The following is a 24,437-nucleotide window of genomic DNA, read 5'->3' as shown; positions in this document are numbered from 1 at the left end:
AAGAAAAGTTGTGAATAACTGTTCCTTTTTCTCAAAAGTTATTGGAATATAGGGGTACCGGGCACTGTTTGGAGTGCGCTGGAAACAGAGGTTGGCAGAGTACTCCAGAGAGGAAACATCCACAGGGACCGTCATGGAATGATTCATTATTGTACACATGCCCTCATACTTTGCATGGTCTACTTAGAACTGCTCTGTTTGGGATTTCACTCCTTTCCGTGGGGAGATTAGCTCACAGTCTAATAAATCTCATCCCTTAGCAAAAGTTGATTATATTAGGCCTACATTTTCTTCTTTAAATATTAATTCCCTTACACCAGTTTACATCCACAGGGTATTTTCTGAGAACAATGCCTTTCTTTCCCTGGTGTTTACCCTATAAACAGCTTTCATGCCTCTTCTCATTCCTAAAAGCTAAACATATTCGTTTCTTTCTTTAAATCTTTCTTCTTTTAACCTATTCAATGTAACTGCTGCTCACTTCTGTATTCCCTTTTACTACATTCATTAGTTGATGTTTTTAAAATGTCCTAAGGATGGAAACTGCCTTATTTATAACCACTGTCTTTGGGATGCAAGTGGTAAATGTGATATTTCTGAGTGTGATCAGAGTAAGGAGCTTCCTTCTCTCATGTCAAAAACCAGGAAGAGATCAAAACTGCCATATCTATTGCTTCACTGAAGGTTTTCTCTTACTGTTAACACACCTCCTCATAAGTTTACTGTTCAGCTTCACAGCTGTTGAAGATGGAAAGCCAATCCATGTTCCAAGAGTTCAGCTCCATGGAAATATCCACTTCTGGAACCATGACCGCTCAGTGGAGGAGAGAAAAGGTTCATTCCTGGTACTGCCATTGCATGATGCTCGCTGGAGAGCTTTTGGCATTCTAGGACTCGACACTCTTCGGGACCGGTGTGAGCAAACCATCTTTCTGACCCATGAGATCAGCTTCTATCAGGTGGGCACCACCAGAAAGCAGTTTGTTAGACCCCTCTTCAAAAAACTGTGTAGGAACCATGTAGATTTTACACGTTTGTTCTGAGTAAACATGAGATGTATCACTAAGAAAAGAACTGTGGGCCCCTTTTTACTGTATATGGTGAAAGTGCTGTGAGCAGAAGTCCTTATCAATATCTTACTGATTAGCATCTTCTCTGTAATTGATTATAAGGTATAACTTCATCAATAATTTACTTAAGCTTCTCCTAAGTAATAAATTAATTGCACTTTTCTGCAAAGCCCAAAGACAGTAGCTTTTATTTCCTAAAGCTCTGAACCTTATATTTTGCTTCCAAAAAGTCATCAGAAACCTTACTTTTTTTGTGGTGAACTAGGAAGCAACAGCAGTCCGGATTTCTGTGGGACTCTCCGTAGTGTCAGCCTCATTGTGGATGCATCATCTGGGCAGCAGGGAGCGCAGCAAGCTAACATTACCTGTCAATTTGGCTACCTCTACTAAAAATCTTTAGCTCAGGGCTTGGCTGTGACCCAGGTACTCTGGAGCCTCAAGCCTTATTTGATAAGAGGTATTTCACAGTCACTTTTGAGCTTTACAAATTCTGATTAAACTAATGTGCTATGACCATTTTGCTGCATAAAAGTTTCCCCAGCTTTTCCCTCAAATCATATGGAGCTGTCTGGCTCATTTGGAGAATTCTGCTTTCACAGGGAGTTTGTCATGCGTTCAGCAAAGCCTACCACCATATCTGTGCACTGGAAAATGTTCTACAAATGGCCGTTACTGCTCTGGACTGGTTGTACCCCAGGGCACCCAGCATCCACACTGTCAGTATGTACCTGGTGGAGCCTGGTAAGAATGAGGTACGTGGGCTACTGTACCAAAAAGGCCTGTGAGTTCCCAGTGTTTTTATTATAAAAATGAGCCCTGCCTGACATTCTTCTGCCTCCCTGTGCGACAAAGGGCTACAAAGGTAGAGAAGGAAGGTTCCCTCTGTAAAGGAGGCTACTCTTCATTGTTTTCATCCTCCCATGTAAAACAATCCAACAGCAGTGCTAGCGTAGCCCCTTCTCCATGAGAAAAGGGAATAGTCTTACTTCAGTGCTCACAGCTGCATAGCAACCAACAGAGCAAAATGCCATACCCATCCATGCATCCACCCATCATTAGGTTAGCCAACACTGCAAGTCCCTGCTAAAGCTTTGCTGTGTAGTACCGCAAAGGGAGGTGTTCTTCTATGGAGATTTCACGTGTGTCAAAATGATGCTATTTTACAGGAAAAAAAAGAACATCCTAGCTAGTGTATTAGCTTTTTATTCTGAACTAATGTCAGCAGCCAAGAAGTAAATGCAACTCAGGAAGTGGCTGCTCCCAATTAGCCAGCTTGTTAGGCAGCCCCCTTCCCTGCAGATCACATTCCAGTTGTTCAGCTGGCACTCGGGCCCTGGGAAGATTGTCACTTCAAGTACAAGTGAGTTCAGAAGATGAAAAATGCATGCAATATTTAGGACTGATCCTGTGTCACCACAAAGTCTGTAGGACATCTGCTGTAGCCACAATTCAGCTGCTTCCTCTGATAAGCATAGTTTTTCTTGGCAGCTTTCTGTTGTTATTCCAGGCTCGGCACTGTTCCCCTGTTAGTTGCCTGATAGCCAGGTCATTTGCTTCCCTCTGTGCTTTTCACGTGTCAAGGCACACTAACACAAACATGACATGAGAAAGAGGACTGCGAGGGGATGGGAAAAAGAAGGGAAACCTCTTCTTGGCCTGTGGGTGTTCCTCAGTGTGGAGCCTGGGGGTGGATTAAATGTCTGGCTGAGGGAGGTCAAGGGCACATTCTTCATGCATCTTGAGCAATACACTCTAGGAATAAAACCAAGTGGTGTTGGGAGATGTCTTTACACCATCCCATTGCTCTTGAATGTACATAGGAGTTTCCTTTCAGAAATAAACAATTTCCTCCCTCTCCGAGCTTCAAAATAGCTGTTTCTTCCTTGGATGCAGCTAAACCTCCCTCTTCTCCTCTTCTCTCTGGCAGACATGCAGCTACGCTCTGTGCAAGATGATTACTACAGATAATACAGGACATAAAGACATTCATAGCTCTCCTGTTCTTCTCCTCAGGAAAGAAAGCCTTTTAAGGTAGGCTCCAGCACCTGCCAGAGTGGCTGTCTGCAACTCTCTCACTATCAAGGCTTCTGCTGTGTGTGCATGTGAAACTGAATTCTGAAGGCATGAGCAGTATTTTCTCTTTGAGTTTAGGCCTGGAAAAACTTAAATTCCAACTTAATGCTTACCAGCTGAGCTGCCAAGCAAGCTGTACATCTGCTGTGAAAGGTTTGCAGGATCAGAGCCTGCACTGAAGAATTTTGCTCTTTAGAATAATCTGTCTTTTTTTCTTGGCCATATTAGTCTCATTTCCTTCAACTCTTTCCTTCCACTGCCAAGATCCTCACAGACTTGTCTTTTAAGCATATCATCCTTGTTGTCAAAGCTGGTTGAAGAGCTATTTGCTGCTCCAGCAGATGTTCTTACTTTTTATAAAGCTCTACAGAACAAATGTCAACACGGTTATAAACAGGGAAGTGTTTTTAAAGCAAAGTTTGTTAAATTCTTATGATTTTCAGCAACTGCCTTGCCTAAGCAATATTGTGTTCTACAATGCTATTTTCTCCTTTCTGTGTATGGCTTGAATGATACTTTAGGATGTGCATGTTTCAGTTCAAGGAAATAAACAATGGTTTAGTACCGAATGCTTCGGTTTTAATAACAAGAGATTAATGGCATCTTAGTAAAACATGCTAAATAAATTAACAAAAGAAACAAGAATGCTAAAATCCACTATGTTTTCCTCTCTTTCATTTCAGAGATTACCTATTTAAGTGCGTGGACAGTTCAGAGGTCATTTGTATTTCTGTCTGTGGAGAAAACCACATTGCAGTACCTCTCCGTGACCTGTCAGGACAAGCTCTTGGGATACTGGATATCAGCATTGGACACCATCAGAAATTACCACCTCATGAACACAAAGAACTGCAGAAAATGCTAAAGATAGCCCAAGATGCCTGCTCTGAGATACTGAAGATATCTTCGGAGGAAACGGAACCAAGCTGTGTACTGGGTATTGTGCATACAGAGCCAAGATAGGGCTTTTAGGGGTGAAATTAGGAATCTTTAACTTAAGTTAAGCTCTAGTTCACAAGATGTTTTGTGCCCAAGTCCCACTGAAACCAAAGTTCTGAATTGAGGTGCTTTGTTGCCTTCAGGCATCTGGCATGCCCTCCTCAGAACTGCCCCAACTAAGATCAAACGAATATGAATGTTACAGTTCCAGAATGACCTGCGTGCCTGAACCCTTCACGGACCTCTGCTTACCCCTGAGGCAAGTTCTGTCTCCTTCTCAAGCACATACCCATTTCAAAAAGCCTCACAGGCTACTTGGGCTTTATACAAACCAGTTACTTAGTGAAGGAGACAAAGAGTTAATCATAAAGAGGGCAGAGCCTTTCCAACAATAACATAAGTCTTGAGCAGCAGATGTTCCTGAGCAACTTCCTGAAAGGTTTGCTTTTGATTCCAGAGGCAGAACACATAGGAAATTTGAGGTGTGCAGGGATTCTGTTTCACCGGTTTATGCTGCAGGACCTGCGCAAGTGCATTCGGAAACTCAGTGCTGAGAGCTTTGCTGAAATAAAGAGCTATGTAGAACCACCAGCTCTGGTCCATGACATAGTGAAGAATGTGCTCTTGCTTCTTCATCCAAACTGGAAGGGCTCAGAGAAGACCGAGAGCTGGAGTCAGTGTATACTGGTGAGACTTCGAAATGTTAAGACTTTGTTTTCTGTTCTTCCTCCCCACAGAAGATAGGGTGGAATTTGCCAAGGGTGAATTGGCAGTGAAACAGTTCATTACCTACAGATCTCTCCTATATGCTTGTCTTAGCTATCTTTGACTCTTTTTGTTCTCTACATTGCAGAAATTGGATGAAGATTTGATTCAGGAGATTTATTGCTTTGATCCAACTGCTGCATCTGTGCAAGTTCAAGCAGAGCTGCTGCTGGACTGCATGACTGGTAAATATGGTAAACTAATTGTGAGGTTACCAAGCACTGCTCAGCAATGAAATGGTGTCAGTGGCAACCTTCAGCTGAGTGCTTTTAAGGTCCTTACTTCAGAAATTAACTTCAATTTCACAGGAGATTAAACACAAGATAAGGGGTCCTAAATATCTGCAGTCTTTTTTGGTCAATAAAAGCCAACCTGTTAAATTTAGAATCAAAACTCAAGGACAGAGGAGCAGATCAGCTTTGAAAGCTACCAGAGCAAGTGATCTCATTGAAAACCCCCAGAAAAACATATCAAGAATGATGGTTCTTTTGGCAAGTGATATATAAGGACACATTAAGAATGATGGTTCTTTTGGCAAGTACGTCTACCTCAGACCACCCTGCCCTGCCTGAGGGACTGACCCAGCTCCAACAGCAACACAATTGTGGGAGGACAGTGTGAGCTGTCCTCTTGGTAAACACCATCTGCCAGGTACTTAATATACTCACTGTCATGTAGAGGAGCTGGGTTTCAGTCTGTCTTCATCTCCTTTAATGAATATGAGCTTTTCTGGTGCCAGAGCAGTCAAGAGACTATTATTATTTGCAATAGCTCTGGAAAAGACATGACGTTTTTTCTCATTGAGATCTCTCTTGATGGTCTAATGCCAGACTGAGAGGCCTGTTAAAAATCAAATGCAGACAAGACTTGTTAATTTAGCTGGAGATATTTATCACCAGTGCCCTGCCTACTTATGAACAGTGAACACTTAATGCAGTCATAGCTTCTTTTCATGTGTTCTTATCCTATATATTAAACTAATTCACTGGGAAGAACAAAGCAAGCCTAGAGCATCCAGTCTTCCTCCAGTTTGGGATGCAGATGTAAATAAAATAGTACAGCTTTGGCAAACTGCTGGTTGGTTTCTCACTATAGAGCTTACTCTGACAGAGTAGTGACAGATCAGTGGTGTGAACACAGGTATAACTCATAACTATAGGGACTCCTTTAAAATGAAAATCAGTGTTTCCACATTGTGTATGTTGGATAACGCTCATAAATTCCACATACATGTGCTGTAGCACAGAACAGAGCACAACCAACCTATACGCTACCAACAGAGCAACCTTTAATGGTATGATTCTATGGTGGCCGTTAATAGTATTTGGTAAAAGAAGTTTGAAAGACAATTACTCTTAAATCAAATCTAAGCCTGGGGGGAAAAAAGCACTTTTTGCATTGATTTTTATTATCAAATGTTTAGCATTAAAATATAGTTGAGCTCTTTGTACAACAGGGGACTTATCACAATACAAAAGACGTTATGATAAAAAGGCAGCACTCCTGTCCTTGACCATTCCCTGTCACAATAATGCCATATGCTTTTCAGAATCCTATGATTCTAAGTACGATTACTTAGATGAAACTTAACTCGACTTCAGCTTAAACAAAAATTACTCCACTTTTTGTCATAGTAACTACTTCTTGTATCAGTGGCAATGTGGGTCACAGGTTTGATGTAGTTTGGGAGCTAACTCTGCTCTTTGTTGCAGGCGTTCCTCGAGCCGTGTGCCGGCACGGCTGGGCTCCGTTGGAGGTCCTCTTGGAGTGGGTTCACACCTGCCTGGCGCTGGCAGAGATTGCCACCAGCCTGCGCACCCACCAGGCTCTGTCTTCAACCCCTCCATCCAGCTCCAACCTGCTTCCACTTCCAGCTCCCAATTCCTCCTCTAACCTCAGCACTTCTGGTGTTTGACCTCTTTTCATCAATCAAACGCTGCTTCGTTACTTTTAGGCGTTATTTTTGAAGATGGTAGGAGGTCTCTTAAGGCAGACAGCAATACAAACACTAAACAAAACATTTTTTCCTGTATAGCAACTAAATTTTGACTGCTCGATTATAGCTTTGGGCGTTTAATTAATTCTGATGGGGAAAAGTGTGAGGCAGGAACAAGTTCAGGATCACCGAGCTACGACGCTCATCAAACATTTTTAAGATTCAGTCTCCTTAAATTACTTTTTAGGCATCATTTTCAGTAAAAGTTGTTCATCAGCATTTTGCCAAGTTCTTCTAAACGCCTTGAGGAACAGCCTTGTGTTTTAATACAGCAAAACCAGCTCTTTTCGGCATAAACGTTGGGATCACAGCCAGCCGTGCTGTCTGGGGCGAGATTTCATCTTCCCGATAACGTTTCTTTTGGCAGAATGTCTTGTTTAATAAAATTTTGAGAGATTAAAATCCTCTCTCTTTTTTTTCCAGTCAGTAACAAGTGACTTAGGTGCTGACTGGCGGGGGTAGGGTGGCTCCTCGGCCCCTGGGGGACCGGGGCGCCTCAACGACCGCTCCCGCCCCAGCGCCCCTTCCCGCCTCTGCGACTTCGCGGGCGTGAGGAGCTGTTGGCTCCACTCGGCTTCCCTTCGGCTCCCCTCGGCCCCGCTCGGCTCCCCTTCGGCTCCCCTCGGCCCCGCTCGGCTCCCCTTCGGCTTCCCTCGGCTCCCCTCGGCCCCGCTCGGCTCCCCTTCGGCTTCCCTCGGCTCCCCTCGGCCCCGCTCGCCTCCCTTCGGCTCCGCTCGGCTCCCTTCGGCCCTGTTCGGCTCCCTCCGCCCCTCTCGGCTCCCTTCGGCTCCCTCCGCCCCTCTCGGCTCCCTCGGTTCCATTCGGCTCTTTCCCTATCGGCACTTTCGCCACTCGCCAATGAGCCGTTAAAAAAACCTCGTCCTTCACCTCCAGCCCTCTCGAGCCGCTCTCTGCTTCTGTCCTGAAGCGGTCCCGCGGTGCCGTGCGGGGGGAGTTTCCAGGACGGGTGGGAAAAGGGAGTCAGGCCCGTGAGGAATCTGCGCCACGGGACAGCCGGCGGGACAAGATGGCGGCGCTGGGCAGGCAGTGAGTGGCGGGGCGGCGGAGGGGGCCGCGGGGACTGCTTGGGGCCGGGCCGAGCCCTGGGACTGCGGGAGTGCTTCGCCGTGTCGGCCTGAGTTAAAGCCATGTTTATTAAACACCAAACCCAGAACGGTGGGAAGGGTCGGAGGCCGCCGCCGCTGCTGCGGGGACAGGGAGGAGGGAGTTCCACTCTGACAAAGTTGACTCCCCTCAGGATGCCTACACCGCGCCGGCCGAGGCCTGGGGTGGTTCGGGCTTGGGATTGTAGGGCCGGGTAGAGTGGGTGGCCTTGGGCTTAGGGGGCCGGAGGGGTTCGGCTCGGGGTTTAGGGGGCCGAGGGGGACGTTCCGCTCTGGGCTTAGGGGGCCTGGGGGCTTCGGTTCTGGGGCTTAGGGGCCCGAGGGGGTTCGGCTCTGGGTCGGCAGGATCAGCTCTAGGGCTGTGAGGTTCAGGTTCCGAGCGCAAGAAGCAGCTCCATCACAGTGATGACACAGTGCCTACAGCGCTGTGGAGTTCTGTGGCTCAGCAGCTTGCGTGAAACATTTTCTTAGTGATGAACTCAGAGGAAGGCAAGTGGGGAGGAATTCCTGGTGTAGAAATCAATACCAAAGCCGTATTCTGAGCGCAGAGATCGGCTGTGTCAGCAGCAGAGCTCCTCATGGTGCAGCTCAGTCTCTGCGTGCCGTGAGCTGTCTGTAGGTTGGTGGTTTGCGCTGCTGTGCAAAATAGGTGAACTTCCCGTTGCCCCAGCAAATGTACTTACGGAATAGTGTTTAGTGTAGAGCAGGAATAAAACTCTAGAGGTTAAGCGGTGATTTCTTACTCCTCCAAGGGAGAAAACAAAATCGCTTGTAGATCTCCCGACAAGAGGGATTTGTGGCCTCACTTAGGAAAATCATTGCATCCAGAAACTGCTTGGAAAAGGCAGCGATGGCTGTGGGAGAAGTGGCGAGGCGCTGCTGGAAGTGCTGCTCACATCTATACCAGATAGATTATGTTGATGCGGTCTTCTTCTAAAATTCTAAATGGTAGATTTTTGTTGTGGAACATGCTATGTATTTTGTTGTAAGTAATGTTAAAGGTAACTTTTAATTCTTTCCCTAGGTATGGGCTCATTATGCCCAAGAAATTGCCACAGAAAAATCTTGTTTCAAAGAAGCTCTCAGTGTTTGCAGATGACTCTGATGAAGAGGTCAGTTCAATGATTTTGTTCTGAAATTTACCCTCTATTCTGCAAATTATTTGTTTACAATCCTTAATGTCTGCATCAGCTTAGTCAATGTCACTAAGATCCATGTCATCGGTTTGGATTTGGGTGTGAAATATGATCTGTGTCTTTTTTAGTGCGGGTTACATGGAAGTGATGACTTGGTTGTTAGTTACTGTCTGTCAGCTCTTTCAAAAGTTCATCAGGTTTGGTGGCCTGTTTGTAAGAGTAACAGTATCTACCTTGTAAAGAAGTTTCTTGGCTACCCCTGGTAAACCTGTCTGCCTAGACCGAAGAAATCCACAATTGTTTCTCAGATATTAACTTCATATAATAGTAGTTCAGTGTATTTTATCCTCTAGCTCGCTCCACACGAAGTTCATGTAACTAGTTTATGATGTTCATGCTCAGGGTGAACAATAAAAAGAAAAAATTCTAAAGGCAGGAAAAAAAAAGGGGGGGGGCAAATAATAGAATAGAATCCCAGAATGGTTTGGTTGGAAGGGACCTTAAAGCCCATCCAGTCTCACCCTCTGCCATGGGCAGGGACACTTCCCACTGAATCCGGTTGCTCCAAGCCCCATCCAACCTGGCCTTGAACCCCTCCAGGGATGGAGCAGCCACCACTGCTCTGGGCAGCCTGGGCCAGGGCCTCCCCACCCTCACAGGAAAACATTTCTTCCTAAGATCTCATCTAAATCTCCCCTCTTCCATCTCAAAACCATTCCCCCTCGTCCTCTCCCTTCACTCCTTGAACCAAGAGTCCCTCCCTAGCTTTCCTGTAGGCAAATAATGAGAATCGTTATTCTGGAAGTACTCAAAATACTTGTGATGTCAGATACAATACACAGCTTTTCTGTGATCCCACAATTTATTGCTACTCTGTGCTGTGTGACTGCTTTGCACTGTGTTGATAATGTTCTTTCCTATAGTCTCTTTTATTTTTTTAATTACTTTTTAAGTGCCATCTTCAAAGCATTTGCTTTCTGCCTGCCCCAGCAGAGGGTGCTGTACACTATAAAAATTACACTTCTGGATCTGGTGCTGTTAGTATGAGGGCATCCAAGAACTGTGGTGATGTATGGGCTGGTTTGGATACCTTACAGAAAGCCAACTTGTAAAACAGATTTTTTTGAAGGATTTAAAAGCAGTAGCTTCATAGTTTACAGGTAAAGAATAGAAACTCAGAATTGCAGAGATGAACTTTCCACATGGGTGGAGTTTCCTGAACATAATGGTAACAATTTATTGAGTTTTATCTATTTGGAATTACTTGTGATAATTTAATCATGGTGTCTTTATGTGCATATTTAACCTTTTCTCCACAAAACCCAGGAAATAAGCTTTACATGTGCCCATAGTCTAGAATTTTAATATTTCACAAGTTGAAATTTAGAATCAATTGAGCTTTAGAACATTGTTTACCAAAATGTTCTTGCTTCTCTATAGCTTTACTCAATGCTCTTTCTTTTGTGTGGTTGAAACTGTCTGTTTCTGACTCCTACTGTCTAAATACTTCATTTAAAATTTTCATTTAATGATCTCGCGTCTGTTACTTTTATGTCACAGAAAGCCCAAATCTAGCAATTCCCAATTCTATGTGCCTTGTTCCATTACAGAATCCATAACGCTGCTGTTGAGGGTGTCTGAGCTCCCTCTGTTTAGGGCCTTCCAAGAACCATCCATTCAGCCCTCAAAATAAAACTGCTTCAGCGAAGCTTTCGGAAAACAGGACAAGAACATGTCTTAAATCCCATCCCTTTCCTCACTTAGCCCCTGTCTTCCGTGCTGTTGAGAGGTGCATCCCTCCATGGGAGCTCATGGCTCACTCTGTGGCTCTACAGAAAGCCTTTCCTTTAAATACAGCTAATGGAGATGACAGTGGATCACTGTCGTCAGAGGCAGGAGTGCTTTCCCTGTCAGTTTGGGATTTGGTGTCTTTCACTGCGTAATGGGACTGACTCCACATTTTCAAGATCCCATAGATGGGTTTGAATTAATCTGTTGTCATTAAACATTACACAGTAGGAGTGGGAACCTTCCTCAGTATGGGGCTTTCTGGTGGTTTTCACTTCTTATTTTCTTTTAATATAAAAACATTAAAGCAAAATAATGCCTGATGGTAATAATAATGGTGATGATGATGATATACGATGCTACTAACTTCTGGCTAAACAGACAAAGTATCCTGACTTTCGGAAAGACTGACAGATTCACTACCAAAGTCTGCGGTAAAGACTCCTCAGTGTTGTCATGGTCATCAGTATGGTACAAACCCAGCAAAAAGTAATAATCTCATAACTGCCTTTATCGAGGAACATCATTTTTTAAAAAAGCAAAATTACTTTATTAGTTCAATAATAATTTCAGAGCTTTTCAAGATAAGGAGCAGCATTTGGGAGGGGTTTCATTTCCTGTCTGCTACCTTATCGGTCAGAACTACATCTCAAATGTCTGGAGATTATGTATTTTTAACTCGACTCTAATGAAGTTTGTGCTGGGAAATCTGCACACCTCACATGGTCTGTGATTCAGATACCAAACTTCTATTCCTTTTCTATTTTTTTTTTAATATTTCATTAAGGTTTTCCCTGTACCCTTGCTAAAGGAATTTGAAAGGTTTTTTCTGCTGTGGCTGACTACATTAATGGATGTTAGTTTCTGATGAAGATGATCTGTGGGTTCATAAGAAACAGACTATCTAGGATGGAAATTTTCTTGAAATACAATGTTGACTGTGAAAAACCAGGCAATTGCAGGTACTTCTAGCCAATACAGTTCTGAATGATTTGTCTTCATAATGAGGAGTTGTTACTGTCTTTCTAACTGGGAGGAAGGGTGTTACCCCTGGGAAAGCCTGTTGTAGAGAGTAGGTGTTACAGCAACAAATTATGATATGGTAGAAATAAGTTTCCAGTCTGGCTTACTGTAACTTGCGATTTATCCGTTTTCTCCAAAAATATTCCCTTGTTCGGGCATTGCCTTTTCAGAGGTGGCATCTCAGTATCCCCAGTTCGCTGGTCTGTTCTGTTTCATCTTTAAAATTGAGTTGAAAACACCTCTGTGGTGCAGCAGGTAAAATTGCTGTTTCTTGATTGTATTGGAATCACCCAACATACATTCCTGTGCCTTACCTGCCTTTCAAAACTGGTTTGTTGCTACAGGTTGGAAAACATAGTTGAAAAAAGGACTGTAGAAAGAGCATGCTAAATTCAAGAGAGTGATAGTGGATTGTTCTGTGCCAAGAGGCAGTGTGGATTGTTCTGTGAACGGATCTGCTTGATGTGGGTTTTTTGGTGGTCATCTAGGAGATAAATGGGACATTTAAGCAGGCACAAAGGAAGAAAAGAAAGCAAGCAGAAAACTATGTCCTGTTATAGTCTCAGATTTTTGGTTTTGCTGACAGATCTTTCTACCCACTTTGCAGCTTTGCAGCATGATTGAAAAAAAGATTGGTGAAGTGATGAGTATTGATGCTGACCAGAGTTTAAGCAACAGTTTTCGTGCAAAATGAGACTAAGTAGACTAGAGTGGCTCTTAGAAAAGAGATCACTGAGGAGAAGGAAGTGCAGAGGAATAACGGGAGAGGATGTGTGTAAGATCAAGAACAATTCGGAGAAAGTAAAGTGATTTTGCTGTTTCCCATAATGTGAACAATGGGGTCTGTTGGAGGATCACCAAGTAACTGGTTTAATCTAAGCAGAAGGAAGTTTTTGGTTTTTTTCTCCACAGTGTATCATTAAGTTGTAGAAGTTATTGCCACAGGATACTGTGGCGTGGCCAAAAGTGCAAGTGGATTCAGAAATGATTAGTAAAATTAAGGGATTCTCTTGATGTCAGACAATGGTCCGGGTGCATCCTCCAGTTCAGGAAGTCCCTAAATTCCTGGTTTCTGGAAGCTAGGAGGGAATGCCATGGAAAGCTAGTTCTGTACATGACACTAAATACATACACAAAAGAGTACAAGTAGCTAATTTTAAGATATTTTGGTACCAAAGTGTGCTGCGTCCTCTGCTCCAGAAATTGTCATTTACTGCAACAGTTTAGAAGACATCACTTTCAAAAACCCAATGTCAGCAACCAGCTTTTTTTCCTAAAAACAAGCGAGACAAATATGTAGCAATTCAGAAGGGTAAACAGGGCCCAAGTGTTCTTTAAGCAAGACACATTTGGGTGAATCATTTGCTCTCCTCCTGTTTATTTGGATTTCTAAAGAAAGCTGTATACAATTCATTGTGTGACTCTTGCCTGTAGTAAGTTTTTTAATGTATTGGCCAACTTCAGGCGAATCAGATGAGGTGGACATCTCTAACTTTAGAACAAAGACCTGGTCAGTGCCCTGATGAGAAGAAAGGCAAGGTGATCCAGGCCCTCCTTGGGTTCTTTTGGGCTGACCTGGGAGGCTGCCTTGTCTGGGTGAGATGGGAGAGAGCAGGAGATGCATAGGACAACCAAGGAACTACCACTGGGATGCGAGATGGGACTACTGGGACAGTGGTGGGAAGGCTGAGAAGTCAAATTTGTAAAAACCATGAAATTTTAGTTCTCTCACTGGTGGAACTTCCATTTTAAGTATTTGCTGTTGAACTTCCAACTGAGTTTTTTCTGTAAAGCTGTAAATTGTTTACATGCTCTGTCCTGATTGCAAAGTAGCTGAGACAAACCAAAGCAATTGCTCAGTAGTTTGAATGTTCTTTGCTTCTGTAGGAGCAATCTGAAGAAGGCATTTTAAGAAGTAGCTTACAAGGGGTGCTTGCAGGGTGAATATAAGAAGGTAGTTCAAGCACCTAAGAACCTGGAAGATGTTTATAGATACCTGAAGGAGATAAAAAATGGGAGAGAACAGTGAGAAATGTTAGTAGATTGGGCTTATTTCTTTTATTACTCTGTTTTAAGCCTTTTCCATTGTGTAAGAGTTAGCTTCCGTGGTCTCATCAGGCCACAGACCGTAGAGTTGCATTGCTGAGCATTTCTGGATTTGTGTGGGCTCTGTGTAGTTTCCCAAGAGAGGGTTAAAACGTTTTCTCCTCACAGAAAATATTAAACTGTAAGCTTTGTGCTTCAGAAGAATAGCTTGACTGCAGGGAAAGTGTATGAGACAGATCAGTGAGCTTATAGGGCCTTTAATAAATGGGCAGTTGATAAGTAAAAACAATACAAAAGAACGGGAAGTTCTCATCTGTCAGAGCTTGTAGCACAAAAGGAAATTGTCAGCCATAAACCATTAGGGAAGGTGTTTGTTTTCTGTAAACTCACTGCCACTCTAGGCAAACAGACCGCAGGTGGACTTTTTTACAGTTATGTGTACAATAACCAGGATTGGTATTACTTTGTTTTTATGTAATCTTTGTAGATCAACACGTTTGTTTGTAGGCAGACAAGGAAAACATTTTAAGCAGTGTTTCAAATATTTTGATACAATAAAGCTTATTCTGTACATCTAGCTGCTGAATTGGTTTTATCTTTTGCCCAGCCCTTGCTTTCTGCCCTAATGCAGGGAGATTCCTTACTGTGAAGTACCTTGCTGTAAAACCAGTGTAAAGCATCTGAGAAAGGAATCCTTCAGTGATGGCCCCTCATACATCCAGCAGAGGAGCAGCTTCTTCCCCAGGAACCAGGAGGAAGTCTGACTCTTCTGTGTGATGCTGGTGTGTTTTACACTGCCGGTGCAGAGTAGTGGTTTATATTCAGAAATTTATACTGGCTCATTTGTAGCATTTTTTTAGAAGAAATCATATGACATAAAAATCAAATGCAGTATTTTAAATATTTCTCAACATCAGCCCATCAGTCCTGAGATCTGGAGGTAAATACTGGATGGATGAAGCCAGGAGTCTTGTAGATTGTTTTAAAGTAAATAATCTGCTATCTACTTCCCCTGGTTGGTCAGCCAACATAAATAAATAAGAGGCTGTATCCAATTCTAGTCCAAATAATCAGTGAGCTGCAGTGTGCAGGGTGTAGTCCCTGGTACCACCGTGGGCTCTTTGAGTGTGTTGCTCATGTCTGCCCAGCTCAGCTTCCTCCAGCCTGGAGCGTGGTGTGCTCCCTTCCCTGGTTATCCGCAGCTGGGTTAGGCTGGGAGGCTGCTTTCTGGTGAGGAGCATAACTGGATGAGCGCAGGGCTTTTTCTTCCGTGGAAGTGCACATCACACTTTCCCATTATACCTGTAGTTTCACCACAAAGTTGAACATTTAGAAAGCAGAGGTGGATTTATCAAAGACTGCAGTAGCAATTAAAGCACCAGAAAAAGCTGGAATAGGTGCCTTTCTAAGTTCCCATTTTTACTTGACTGTACGTCCCTCACTTGGAGTGTGCTACGAAGGAATATTTTGAATATTCTGTGTGTCATGTTTTTCTGGTTGTAGTTTTAGTTATAGCAATAAGTCCTAGCATGTTTTTTGGGGGAAGTGAGTGAAGTTCTGAGTATCTAGAATCCAGTTGATGCTGTTATGTGATGCCGTTTGTACTTCTCTGAGTATTGACAGGGTTGCCTTAGTACCTTCTCTTGCAGAGTTTAGAATTACATGGTGCTCCTCTGAGATACTGCCTTCTGGCTTTGGAGTTTGTTTTTTTTTTAAAGCTACGCAGAAGCTTGCAGTCTTTTTTATTATTTATGTCTTGCATAGCAGAAAAAAATCCCTTGGAGGTGATTGCTGACTGTACCTGTTCTTTAGTCCCCTGCGACCTGGGGACTCGCTGACAATCTCAGCCATCCTTGGTGTGTGGCTGAGGTCCCAGAGATAAAACGTTCCTCTGGTCTTCATGAAAATGGGTCGATGGAGGGACGTTCTGTGGTTTTCATCTTTCTCTGTGTTGAGGAGGAAGTGTTGGCAGACTGCACAGCACAGGGCTGGCTTTTGGTCATGCACAAGCGGGCAGGGTGTCTCAGGAAGCGATAGGGGAGATAAAGAGGCAGAAGGCACAAAGTCACTTATAATGAAAGCCCTTATAATGAAACCCTGTTAATTCTGCTGCTTGTGTCACTTGTTCCCTGTTCAGAAATTAACCACAAAGATATTTGGGCTGTTCACAATCATGTATAAAATTGTGCAGAAGTACTTGTTTTTTTCCTTGTTGACACGTCTACTAAAATTTTAATAGCATAAGAAAAAGGGGTCACAGCATAATTTTATTTTAAACATCAAATAAAATCAAAAGCCCTCTTGTTCAGAGGATCTGCTTGAATTTACATGGTGCTAATACTGTTTGATTTCAGAAAATCCTCATCCCTGCTACCAGGCTCCCTGCCAGTTGGTTTCCAGTTTTGAATTTCACTGAGAGATGATTATACAATCTCTTTGTCTTTTTACAATGTGATATAGAGCACATTATTAGTCAAAGTTGCAAAACTTGGGAAGCTGCCAAAGTGCAGAGGGATTTTTCCTTCCTATTTCTGCTTTTTAAGATGAAGAGATATTTAATTACATAAACAAGGATACAAGTCCTGTCATTTATAGTGAATCTGTTTAATAAACACTATTATCTCCTGGTTGAGAAGAGAGAGACAAGCAGTTTAGTTCAACGCTAATTAAAAGACAAAACTAAATAAAATGCAAAGCTTTTTTAGAAGACTGTATGATTAGAAAACATGTTTTCAGACATGGATTTTTTTTTTCCTTAGGGAAGATTAGTATTGCTGTTTCGTAGCTTAATAATCTTGAAATTAAACATTAACATTTGAAGTACTTGCTGATCAAATCAGAAGTATTCGTATTTTAAAAAATACGGAATTAATCATACAGATCAAACTTGAAATAATTGCCAAATCCTTTCAGGTATTTGTTTTTTACTCTGAACACTTTTTTTTATGTGATTGTTAGTAAAAATGCCTGCTTGTGACTGCCACATGTCTGATGACATTCATGTGCTGGAAGAAGAGTATATTCTGAATAGCACCTAGTTCACAGACTGTTAGAAATATAATTAAAACATCATTAAGAACATTTCTCTTTCTTTATTCATAAACATAGAAATGTTTTTGATGCATAAATTGATAGGAGGGAGTAATTCACATTTCTGTTCATTTGAGGTGAGGGAATTTCTGTGTTTTCCTTTTTTTCTTCTTTTAATGGCAAAACCTGAAAGAATTGTAGTGTGTGTGTGTGAGAGAGAGAGCAGATGTATTACAAACATCCTTCTCCTAGGAAGTTGTTTCAGTGGTGCCTTTAGCTGTCCTTTGCGAGACGTTTTATGTGCTGATGTGCTAACTCCTTGCACCAGCAGCCTGGCTGTGCTGGAGGGATGTGCCTTTTCCACTAGTTTTTGGTGGTGGTTGGAAGAAGGCACAACTCAACCTTTGTCTCAGATCCCTTATGTCTCTGAGTGTTTCTGGGACAGAGATTGCCTGTTTTGTGACAGGCCATGAACTTTAATGTAGCTTTTTGAGGTACATACATCATTCAAATAGTGTTCTTAAACTCATAAACATTTTTAATGTAACATTATATATATGTGGTGAGATACTGCAATGCTCATGGAAAAGGCTGGCTCCTTGTAAGCTTGTGAATGTTGAGTTTTTCTTGCTTACAGAAAAATACTGTTGAAGCGAGAGATTGACTTATGCACTCGGACTATTATATAATTGGTAGAGTGGTAGAAAAATAATACAAGCTGTTTCCTTCTTACAGCCAACTGTGGGTGAAAGTCTTCAGAAAGAAGCACTGAAAAAGCAGGCAATGAAGCAGGTAAGATACAGTGGGAACTCTCATGCCAACATTTAACACGTTCCTGGAGGAATGTGTGCTTGAGAGAAACTCGTATGGCTGCTGTTCAGCATTCCTCTTCTGTTCTCAGATCTGATCTGAGGGCTCCTCTGGTATTTGTTTGGCTGATAGGTCTTTAAAAAACTGAATGGTTTCACAGGTCTTACTTCCAACTGGACTTTACAAACAGAAGTTAGAACTGTGAAATATGTATTCTGAATTATGTTGGTACCTATTTATTATGTGGATCTTTGGGGAAGGAGGATAAACTATAGATGAAAACAGACAGGAAAACTCATTGAAATGTTGTTTACTGTTCATTAAAAAAATTAATTACATTATTTGATGGAACAGTTTGCTCGTTAAGAAGTTTCCAGTATTGATTTCACTGTTGTCCTTTGCTCACTGTGTTTCCTATAACTGCAAAGGCTGGTAATGATTTGGTTGTCTCTTAGTCCTGGTAAACAGTTAAAAAACCTTTGTAGATCAGACTGTTTTTAATTTACACTCAGTGTTCTAATGCATAGATTTATCTGTTTAAATGACAGTTTTGGAATAAAATATTTGAAAACAGTAAAGAAATTAATGCTTGATTTTTTTTTTTTGGTCTCTTCTCTTCCCCGTTTTATTTCTTTTAGACTAAATTAGAGATTCAGAAGGCTTTGGAAGAAGACGCTACTGTGTATGAATATGACAGTATTTATGATGAAATGCAGAAGAAGAAGAAAGAAAGCAATGCCAGTGTGTTATCTGGAAAAGATGACAAAAAGGTTGATACCTGCAAATGTGTGCTGTCTGTCTTACCACTGTATGCTTGAAATAACTCCGGTTGCTTAACATTTAAGCTTTGCCAAATGCATTTTCTCATGGGGCATACAAGCGTTGTGCTCAATCCTGTTACACAAGGTAGTCATTTGCAAGGATTTTGGCCAAACTGTTAGTTCATCAGGTACATTGCAGTCCTGATCCAGTGGAATTCTGTAGGGTGGCAGACTACAGTTTTTCCCATCCAGTTTATGATGTACATGTAGCATTTCTTTCTGTGTGTTTCTGAAAAGAATGTTATAGTGGGATAATAGGATTAGAGGCAGAGGACCCTGCAGCAATACTGGTTCTGATAATGAAGACTTTGTTATTGAGCCAATGAATGTAAATGTCTCCTCCTCACTCACTAGTGTGCTTGCTGAAATAATTAACTTTCATTGGTGAAATTGAGCCAATTTCCACAGCCCAATGCCTGGTTTCAAAGCATTGCTGAATTATCCTGACAAGTGATATTTTCATTGTTACTTATTCTATTTCATTTAAAAGCTCCTGTCAGGTTATGTGAGTATAAAGGGAAGCTTCCCACTCCTGTACAGCAATAGAAAGGCAAAGCTATTACAAGACAGGAGGCAGGGGTGAGAAATGAAACACATTTAATTTCCCTCAGAGCAAAAATCATCCTAGTCAAAGGTGGGCTGAACGCTTTGATTGAATACAGTACCTCTTTTGTTGTTGGGAAGCATGCCTTGGTAGTGATCTAAATGGGAATGACAGTTTATTTCGGATAGCTATCAAGCACTGTGAGAATATGTTAGAGCAGCTTCTGTAATTTTCTTCCAATACCAACTTTCTTCAACATCTCCATCAATCCCAATTGGTGTTTTCTCAGCCACCTCAATTACCTCTCAGTGTGGTACTTTTTTTCCTCTCCTATTTTAGCCCAGGTACATCCAAAATATCCTCAAAGCTGCTGAGGTTAGAAAAAAGGAGCAAGAAAAAAGAATGGAAAGAAAAATTCAGAAAGAGCGTGAAATGGAAGGAGGAGAGTTTGCTCACAAAGAGGCGTTTGTGACTTCAGCCTATAAGAAGAAGCTGCAAGAAAGGGCAGAAGAGGAGGAAAGAGAAAGAAGAGAGGCAGCTCTTGAGGGTGAGATTCATACTGAAAGAATTCCCCTAAAAGAGAAGTATGGCCTTGTACATGATTTACAACATTATCAGCTGGCCTTTCTCTGAGGCCTGTGGTAAAGAAAATCACAAAGGACCAATAGCAGATACTGAATTGAATCCGAGTTTGTTATTTTCCTTTGCACGTGTTACTTAAGAAACAGAGGAAGCTCCTCTGTTGGTGTGTCTGCACTATTTGAATTGCTACTTGTAATTTTTGAGGATGGGTCAGTTGTTAGCCTGGAGTGCAGTGATGCTTATGCTTGTTACTTCAAACATTCTGTACAGGTCCCCAAAACCAGGATTATAGGACTGTGAGATAAGTCATGTTGGAGCGGACCTCTGAAGGTCAGCTATTGCAGCCTTCTTCTCAAAGCATGGTCTGCTATGAGGTCAAATCAAGTTGTCAGAGCTTTTTCCACTTTGGACTTGAAAACCTCTGTGATGGAGATTGCAGTCTTGGTGGTGCCTGCTCTTTCTGAGTTGTCTGATGATTATTTGTGACACAGTAAATCCAACCTCACTTTCTCTTTCTTAGCTTACCTTGATGTTACCAAACAGAGGGATCTCAGTGGATTTTACAGACATCTTTTAAACCAGACGGTAGGGGAAGAAGAAATGCCTGAATGCAGCTTCCGTGAAGCCAGGTAGGATGCAATTCCAGAAGGCTTTCAGGTATCAACCAGCTTCTGCCTGTTTGTGATTCCAGACTCACTGGAACACTGTAAGAATTAGACAGAGTTCTTAAACCCTGGTAGTTAAAGCTGGTTGCTTCATACAGCTGATTAACTGAATGATTTGGAATATGTCACCAGTGGTAGAGACTATAAGACAGAAATAAACGGGAGAAGGTCGCCATTTAAAAGCTGTCAAGAGGGCAGTCTTACTTCTAATACTGCTTTGTGTTATTTTCACCTATATTTACTTAGGTTTGCGTAATATTTGGCAATCTGCAATAAGGTACATGTTTTGAATCATGAAGGAGACAAAAAGTAAGATAATGAGCATAGTGGTGGTATGGAGGTGATGTTGTGATACGAATTTCCTGAAAATAATGTGACTCTCTAAGTATTTCATATGTACAGGTTCATAAAAAATTAATTGAGTGTTGACACTGTGGTTTAGGAAGGGTAAAGGTTAATTTCCTTAGTGTAAAGAAAATTAATCAAATATGTAGGAAATCCAGTGGGAGTGTGTTAAAATCTTAGTATTCCGAAGCAAAGTAATGAGATGAAGCTGAATTATTGATGTAGTTGAGCTTGTGAAATTCTATTCTGTGGATAAATATGGTGAAGGGGGTGAGTTTCTTATATGCAACAACTGATCATTTGAAAGAATTAGTTGAGATTAAACCTCACTTTACATAGGCCATAAACCTGGATGTTGCTAATTGCTTGCCATCACAGAGAAACTGCAGCTTTCATCAGGAGATCTAGATCTGAGATTGGATTATTGGCAAGTAAATTTGTAGCTTAAACAATCTGATCACAGTGAAGTTACTCAGCTATCTGAAATAAGGGAAATCTTTATATTCTTTATATATATTATGTCTAGTATAAAGATATGCCATTGTATTGGATACAGGAAGAAAACAGCTTGATTTTTAGATCTCTGTCTTTTTCATCACTTGTCATTTTAATTAACTAGATTACTAAATCAATCATCGAACTCTTCAGCATAATTTTTAGTCGTTGCACACAGACTAACCGTGCTTTCAAGCATGCATCAAACATTTGATCTAATTGGATGCTGTTCTGTTTCATAAGACTTTACCAGAGGCTGTTCCAGAAGCTGGATGGTTAGAAAAGAGACACATGTGGCTTGTGTGTATTTTCTTAGCAGTCAGAAACAAATGGCAAAGCGTAACCTTTCTGTCTACTGCCCAGATTGGTTCTCCATGGGGCGGCTTTTTGTATTTCGGAATCTGTGAGCTGTTCAAAGATACTAATTTCTATCTACTCACAAGAGAGGGATCTTCAGAAATACTAGATTAAAAAAACCCTTCTACTGCTAATGGCAACTGTGGTCCTACCTCTGTCAACAGCACATGCAACCTGCTTCTTCTCTGGATAATTATTTGACGTGAATAGAGGAATAAGCACAGGAAAAAATGTGTAGCGTGCCAAAAAGCTTACACAAGAATTTATATCTGTTTCTTTTGCCTTAGATGGAGGCTGCAGATATGTAACCATAGCCATTCTTTTAGCTAAATTCATCAGCTCGCATTCACCAATGAACCAGATACAGATGCTTCATAGAAATCCTTTGCTTTGGATTTCTGGAACCCAAGCCTCAGAGAGGTTTGCTTTCATAGAATTTCAGCAGCATCTTTTGCTTAAGTCCGGACTGGAAGTCAGCTTGTATAAGAGTCTGAGATTTCAGGCTGTGTAATGTGGGTTTTTTTTTCTTTTTAATGTAAAAAATGTAGGATAAAGGAAGAAAAATCTGACAGTTATGATGAATCCAATCAAAGGAACAAAAGCCCATATGAAAAGCAAAGACCAAAGCCCTCTGTTAAGAAAGAGAATAACCCAGATGCTGATACCGATATAGGAACTGACAGCAGTGATGATGAGAAGAGACAGAAAAATAGTAAAGTAAGTTTGAAAACAAAGAAAAGGAGAGAGCGCTCCGTGAGCAGTGAAGAAGAGGCTAAACATCACAAGAGCCAGAGGCATTCCAGGTCGCCAAGCTCATCCAGTGTGGAGGAAGAGCCACGCTCAAAAGCCCAGAGAAGTCATCTTACAAAAAGGGGAGAGACCAGACCAAGCAGAAGGGGAAATGATGAACAGTGCAGGGAGAAAGACTATGAAAGAAGCAGAACCCACGAAAAGGATCACCACAGGGAAAAAGAGGAGCGACATAGATATGGGGATCTCACTAGTAAAGATAGCTACAGAAGGAGGGAAGAGCAAGATGATAGGCAACGGGGAAAGGAAAGAAAAGAGAGGGAGGGACATGGCAGAGAATGGAGGAAGGCAAAAGAGAGAGAAGAGAGAGGCTCAGAAAAGGAACGAGAGAAAGAAAGAATAAGAAATGGTAGAGATAGATATAATGACAGAGAAAAGGAGAGAGGAGAGAAATGCAGAGAAAAGGAAGATCATGGGAAGGAGAGGAGAGAGAAACATGGTAATGATGAAAAGAAACACACAGAGAGGAGGGACAGTACTCCTACATCAGTAGAAAAAGATAGAGAAACTGATATGGAAAAAGAGAGAAAAGGAAAAGAGAGAGAGGTGGATGAGAAGGCAGGATCCAGCTCTGAAGTTTTGTCTGAGCAGAAACGTAAAGCTGGAGAAGAAGGGGAGAAAGAGGAGAAAGATCAAGTACAGAAACCACCTGAGGGCATGAGCAAATTTGCCAAACGGAGCAATGAAGAGACAGTCATGTCAGCACGGGACCGCTATTTGGCAAGACAAATGGCACGCGTCAGTGCTAAATCCTACATTGAGAAGGAAGAAGATTAATCTCCCTCATGGACAAAACTCTTGGTCTCTTGAACAAGAGGAAAAGCCACTGCTGCATGGACTCTTATACAGAAGTAGAAGTCTATCTTAGCTATTTATTCCTGGCTTTTGTTTAAGAAATTGTATGTGCCATGTTAGAAGAACAACTTTTGAAATGGATTGATGGATCACTTCATACATACCTTTAGTCTGTTTATAGAATTGAAATGTGAAATTTGGTTCACTCTTGTCCACCCTGGCCCTCCGTACCCTGTCCTGGCTACCTGAAGATTCTGGGACAGAGCTAGGAGTGTTAAACAGTGTAAGGTGAGAAAACCACCTTCCTGGCAGCCCCCTGCTCCATTCCCCAGGTAAGACAATGAGCTGTGCTGAAACAGAGGTTTTCCCAGTCATTGTTGCCCACTCATGTTCTCAAAAATTAGAAGCAGAGCTGTAAAAGTGGGGAAAAAAAGGAAAAAAAAAAAACCCAGTCTGAATAACAATATAGGAGATTTCTGTACATAATATGGCATTTTGTAAGCTAAATGCATATTGATACATGAATTTTGTAATTATGTGTGAGCTTTGGTTCTAGGGACCTGATGTACAGAATCAAATAAAGTGTAAGATATGTCTTGGAACTAATATATGAGGCTTTTTTAATGCTTGTGTCATTTTATTGCGGTTTTCTTGTGTGAAATAAGGTATATGAGTCTTTTTCCGTGTGTTACGGTCATATCTGCTTGTTCTAGTGGAGGTGATGTTTTAGATTTGTTGGTCTGTTTGTTCAAAGGCTCATAATCAAGAATAAGGTTATCTCCAAACCATAACTTGGTAAGCGGGATGTCTGACAGTGGTCATCAGCTTTTAGAATATATTTTCAATACTTCTCACAGTGGTTTCTTTCACTTTGTTTTGTGGTAAATTTATCACTTCTATGCTGCAGTAAGATGAACTAATATAGAAAAAGGATTTTGAGATCACTGTTTCCCTAATATGTTGTTCAGCAGACCTGTGAGACAGAATGTGAGTAAAATGAAATGCCAAGCCTGCCAGTTTACAAAGATGTGAAATGGAATGAGTTCTGTATGTAAGCTGATCAAGTGGCTCAGCACTTATTTCAAGTGTGGGTCCATTTGGTTTTGCTGTTCTGTCTACACAAATGGAACGTGCATTGGTTCTTCTGTTGAAATAGCATGAAAGAGTATTTAGCAGTGGGCTGAGGTCCAAACACTGTAGGAAGTCCTCTGCTTTTTGTCAGA

The 24,437-nt window shown here is 41.7% G+C and overlaps 2 protein-coding genes across 2 annotated transcripts in view; both read left to right on the top strand.

Annotated features, from left to right (window-relative positions):
- The window catches only part of EFCAB5 (EF-hand calcium binding domain 5), a 40,816-nt gene extending 33,385 nt beyond the window's left edge, over positions 1-7,431 (top strand). Inside the window, exons 17-23 of the mRNA XM_054085217.1 lie at positions 731-959; positions 1,670-1,822; positions 2,998-3,101; positions 3,827-4,080; positions 4,540-4,769; positions 4,936-5,032; positions 6,560-7,431. Of these exons, the coding sequence (XP_053941192.1) occupies positions 731-959; positions 1,670-1,822; positions 2,998-3,101; positions 3,827-4,080; positions 4,540-4,769; positions 4,936-5,032; positions 6,560-6,762 (1,270 nt within the window). The 3' untranslated portion in view covers positions 6,763-7,431. The remainder of the gene's footprint in view (positions 1-730; positions 960-1,669; positions 1,823-2,997; positions 3,102-3,826; positions 4,081-4,539; positions 4,770-4,935; positions 5,033-6,559) is intronic.
- Positions 7,432-7,657: 226 nt separating this feature from the next.
- NSRP1 (nuclear speckle splicing regulatory protein 1) lies at positions 7,658-23,828 on the top strand. The gene is made up of 7 exons (XM_054084857.1): positions 7,658-7,890; positions 8,992-9,079; positions 17,726-17,782; positions 18,439-18,570; positions 19,505-19,712; positions 20,268-20,376; positions 22,158-23,828. The coding sequence occupies exons 1-7, from the start codon at positions 7,871-7,873 to the stop codon at positions 23,194-23,196; spliced, it is 1,653 nt and encodes a 550-aa protein (XP_053940832.1). The 5' UTR covers positions 7,658-7,870; the 3' UTR covers positions 23,197-23,828.
- The last annotated feature ends 609 nt before the right edge of the window (positions 23,829-24,437 follow it).

Source organism: Cuculus canorus, chromosome 20 (genome assembly GCF_017976375.1).
Source record: "Cuculus canorus isolate bCucCan1 chromosome 20, bCucCan1.pri, whole genome shotgun sequence".
In the NCBI taxonomy this organism is placed as follows: Eukaryota; Metazoa; Chordata; class Aves; order Cuculiformes; family Cuculidae; genus Cuculus; species Cuculus canorus.
This window is presented reverse-complemented; position numbering and strand designations above follow the sequence as displayed.

What these genes read in the sequence shown, in the direction of transcription:
- NSRP1 (XM_054084857.1), top strand. Translation starts at nt 7,871, where the DNA reads ATGGCGGCGCTGGGCAGGCA. An exon ending in CAGATGACTCTGATGAAGAG is followed by an intron (nt 9,080 to 17,725) that starts GTCAGTTCAATG and finishes TCCTTCTTACAG; the next exon opens with CCAACTGTGGGTGAAAGTCT. An exon ending in TGCAGCTTCCGTGAAGCCAG is followed by an intron (nt 20,377 to 22,157) that starts GTAGGATGCAAT and finishes TAAAAAATGTAG; the next exon opens with GATAAAGGAAGAAAAATCTG.